This window comes from Somniosus microcephalus, chromosome 34, assembly GCF_052327205.1.
Source record: "Somniosus microcephalus isolate GS21.2 chromosome 34, FLI_Smic_1.0, whole genome shotgun sequence".
In the NCBI taxonomy this organism is placed as follows: Eukaryota; Metazoa; Chordata; class Chondrichthyes; order Squaliformes; family Somniosidae; genus Somniosus; species Somniosus microcephalus.
The window spans coordinates 13,794,150-13,798,430 of record NC_141020.1 but is presented as its reverse complement, the minus strand read 5'-3'; the positions used below and the strand labels follow the sequence as shown (position 1 = coordinate 13,798,430).

General features: G+C 52.3%; 1 protein-coding gene across 1 annotated transcript in view; it reads right to left on the bottom strand.

Moving 5' to 3' along the window:
• LOC147096776 (reticulon-1-A-like) overlaps positions 1 to 2,227 on the bottom strand; it is a 26,171-nt gene extending 23,944 nt beyond the window's left edge. Inside the window, exon 1 of the mRNA XM_085973397.1 lies at positions 2,077 to 2,227. Within this exon, the coding sequence (XP_085829523.1) occupies positions 2,077 to 2,089 (13 nt within the window). The 5' untranslated portion in view covers positions 2,090 to 2,227. The remainder of the gene's footprint in view (positions 1 to 2,076) is intronic.
• Between the last annotated feature and the right edge of the window lie 2,054 nt (positions 2,228 to 4,281).

Sequence of the window (4,281 nt, the reverse complement as noted above, 5' to 3'; positions counted from 1 at the left end):
CCCAATCAACTGCAGATGGAACAACATTTTCCGCGTGGCTACAGCCCACTTTGTGATTCCTGCAATCTATCCTCACGGATTCGGGATCCACAGGGCAGTCCCAGTGCTGCACTGCAAGCCCCCCAATCAGGGCGCTGGGTTGCGGTGCCCGCGTAGGCTCCCCGGTGAGCGGGACCCTCTTGCCCGTTGCGACGCAGCACCCGTGAGACCTGTCCCCCAGCGAGAAGCGGTATCTTCTGGGGGGAGGGGGGTGGGGAGAGGGCAGCCAGCGCCCTCGTTCCCATGCAACCCGTTCCACCCCCACTTCTCAGAAAGTCAATGCTCTCAGGAAAGGAGAAACAATTATTGGCACATTAACAAAAAAGCCATAGTGTAAAACACATCTGGTACACATTTGCTGTCCGGTGTCAATTTCATAGAAACATAGAACATAGAAAAATAGGAGCAGGAGTTGGCCATTTGGCCCTTCGAGCCTGCTCCGCCATTCAACACGATCATGGCTGATCCTCTATCTCAATACCATATTCCCGCTCTCTCCCCATACCCCGTGATGCCTTTTGTGTCTAGAAATCTATCTATCTCCTTCTTAAATATATTCAGTGACTTGGCCTCCACAGCCTTCTGTGGTAGAGAATTCCGCAGGTTCACCACCCTCTGAGTGAAGAAATTTCTCCACATCTCAGTCCTAAATGTCCTACCCCGTATCCTGAGACTGTGACCCCTCGATCTAGGCCCCCCCGGCCAGGGGAAACATCCTCCCTGCATCCAGTCTGTCTAGCCCTGTCAGAATTTTATACGTTTCAATGAGATCATTCAGAGACGATTCACTCGGTTGATTCCAGAGAGGAGGGGGTTGACTTATGAGGAAAGGTTGAGCAGGTTGGGCCTATACTCATTGGAGTTTAGAAGAATGAGAGGTGATCTTATTGAAACATATCAGATACTGAGGGGGCTCGACAAGGTAGATGCAGAGAGGATGTTTCCCCTCGTGGGGAAATCTAGAACTCGGGGGCATAGTTTCAGAATAAAGGGTCGCCCTTTTAGAACTGAGATGAGGAGGAATTTCTTCTCTCGGAGGGTCGTAAATCTGTGGAATTCTCTGCCCCAGAGAGCCGTGGAGGCGGAGTCATTAAATACATTTAAGGTGGAGATAGACAGATTTTTACAAGATAAGGGAGTGAAGGGTTATGGGGAGCGGGCGGGGAAGTGGCTTTGAGCCCAAGATCAGCCATGATCTTATTGAGTGGCGGCGCAGGCTCGAGGGGCCAAGTGACCTATTCCTGCTCCGATTTCTTTTGTGTTCTTAGCCCCTCTCATTCTTATAAACTCCAGTGAATACAGGCCTAGTCGACCCAATCTCTCCTCATACGACAGTCCTGCCGTCCCAGGAATCATTCCTTTCGAAGTTGTTAAAGAAATGAAGGAAAGGCACAGGACACGATGGGCCGAGTGGCCTCCTCCTGTGCCGTAAGTTTCTGTGACTCGACGAGGACACAGAAGCAGAACTCCGTGTGCCCGACCGGCTCTGGGACCTCGCACCCAGCACCGTCGGGAGCTGAAACTCAACACTTGTCACCTCCCAGCGGACGGTGCTCCGGAGTCCGAGCATTCCCTGGTGCTATGATTAGCCTGTTCACCGAGGGGACAGGAGGGAGCAGCTGGGGAGGAGGGGGAGGGGTGGGCGGAGGGGGGGGAGGGGGAGGCGGGGTGCGCAGGATCCGGCGACAGCTGATCAGATCGAATTGCAAATAAAAAAAAACTTTCGCGAGGCCCTCGGGCTGGGAGGAAAAAAAAGCGAACTAGAAATTCGGGAAAAATGAACTCCTGAAGCTGAATCGGTTAACCTGAGAACCACATTGTCAAACCGGGAGACACCCTTCTCCCCAGTGCCTGTCAGAGGCTGGTATCTGGGCTAATTCTGACTGTAAGCTGTCACTGGCCTCTGCACTGTGGAAAGACTCCTGTTTCGCAAACTTGGAACGGCTGCATTCACCCCGCCACAAAGCTGCTACAGAACCACACGCTGCTCCTCGCTGTCGTCCTGTCTCTGCACAGAGAAGAGGAGTAAGGTCTAACCTTTCCACCCCATCTTCTTCGCCTTCTCCTTTTTCTCGCCCCACCAGTTGCCGGGGAGAACCTCCAGAAGACACACACGCACACCGCACCTGCCGCCGGCTCGGGAGGACAGCTCTCTGTGCTGGGACCGCCCGTTCCCCCCAGTCACGCTACGGCACTCATTAACCCTTGCTGGCCTGAGCCGAGCCTCATCCCAGCACTCCAGCAGCCTGCTGCGGCAGCCAGGTCAGAGATCCAGGATGTCTCTCACCCCGACTGTTAAAGAACCTGCATTTCTACCGCGCCTTTCACGACCTCAGGACGTCCCAAAGCGCTTTACAGCCGGTGAAGTACTTTTTGAAGTGCAGTCACTGTTGTAATGTGGGAAACGCGGCAGCCAATTTCCGCACAGCAAGCTCCCGCAAACAGCAATGTGATAAATGACCAGATAAACAGTTTTTAGTGATGTTGATTGAGGGATAAATATCGGCCCAGGACACTGGGGAGAACTCCCCTCCTCTTCTTCAGTTAGTGACGTGCGATCTTTTACATCCACCTGAGAGGGCAGATGGGGCGACAGTTTAACAACCCATAACTTTCTAAATTCCAGGGAATACAACCCTAGTTTGTGCAATCTTTCCTCGTAACTTAACCCTTGGAGTCCGGGTATCATTGTGGTAAACCTACGCTGCTCTCCCTCCAAGGCCAATAGATCCTTCCTAAGGTGTGGTGCCCAGAACTGCTCCCAGTGCTCCAGGTGTGGTCTAACCAGGGCTTTGTACAGCTGCAGCATAACTTCTACCCCCTTGTGTTCTCGTCCTCTAGATATAAAGGCCAACATTCCATTAGCCTTTTTGATCATTTTCTGTACCTGTCCACGACATTTTAATGATCTATGTACCTGGACCCCCCAAGTCTCTTTGGACCGCCACTGTTTTTAGCCTTTCACCATTTAGAAAGTTCCCTGTTCTATCCTTTTTAGGTCCAAAGTGGATGACCTCACATTTGCCTACATTAAAATCCATTTGCCGCAGTTTTGCCCATTCACTTAATCTATCGATATCTCTTTGTAATTTTATGCTTCCATCTACACTGCCTACAATGCCGCCTATCTTTCTGTCATCGACAAATTTGGATCTATGACTTTCTATCCCATCGTCTAAGTCGTTAATAAATACGCCAGGCCGCAGTTACCCCGGTTACAGCCCAATCTCCACCAGGCCGCAGTTACCACGGTTACAGCTCTATCTCAACCAGGCCGCAGTTACCCCGGTTACAGCCCAATCTCCACCAGGCCGCAGTTACCACGGTTACAGCTCTATCTCAACCAGGCCGCAGTTACCACGGTTACAGCCCAATCTCCACCAGGCCGCAGTTACCACGGTTACAGCTCTATCTCCACCAGGCCGCAGTTACCACGGTTACAGCCCAATCTCCACCAGGCCGCAGTTACCACGGTTACAGCTCTATCTCCATCAGGCCGCAGTTACTACGGTTACAGCTCTATCTCAATCAGGCCGCAGTTACCACGGTTACAGCCCAATCTCCACCAGGCCGCAGTTACCACGGTTACAGCCCAATCTCCACCAGGCCGCAGTTACTACGGTTACAGCTCTATCTCCAACAGGCCGCAGTTACCAAAGTTACAGCCCAATCTCCACCAAGCCGCAGTTACCACGGTTACAGCTCTATCTCCACCAGGCCGCAGTTACCCCGGTTACAGCCCAATTTCCACCAGGCCGCAGTTACCATGGTTACAGCCCAATCTCTACCAGGCCGCAGTTACCACGGTTACAGCTCTATCTCTACCAGGCCGCAGTTACCACGGTTACAGCTCTATCTCCACCAGGCCGCAGTTACCCACCCCCGGTTACCGCCCAATCGCTGCCAAGCCACGGGTACAATGGTTACAAGGGCTGCTCTAATCATTGTTGGTCTTCTTCTACTTTTTGCGTCGGTGCAGAGTTAGTGCTGCGGCATTAACCTGGAGCCCACGATAAAATGAACATTATTGATTGTGATTTACTTCACGTCTACCAGAGGCTGAGAGACGGTGCAGGGCTAATGGTCATGGCTGTGCAGCACATACTGACCCTGGGCAGAACCTACAACTCTGCTTAAAGTGCTCCAGCCGGTTAACTATCGCCATCTCACCTCTATCTCTCTTTATTTTCCACTCTCTTGCTCCTCCCTCTCCTGAAGTCTCTTCCTCTCCTGCTCTCTCTC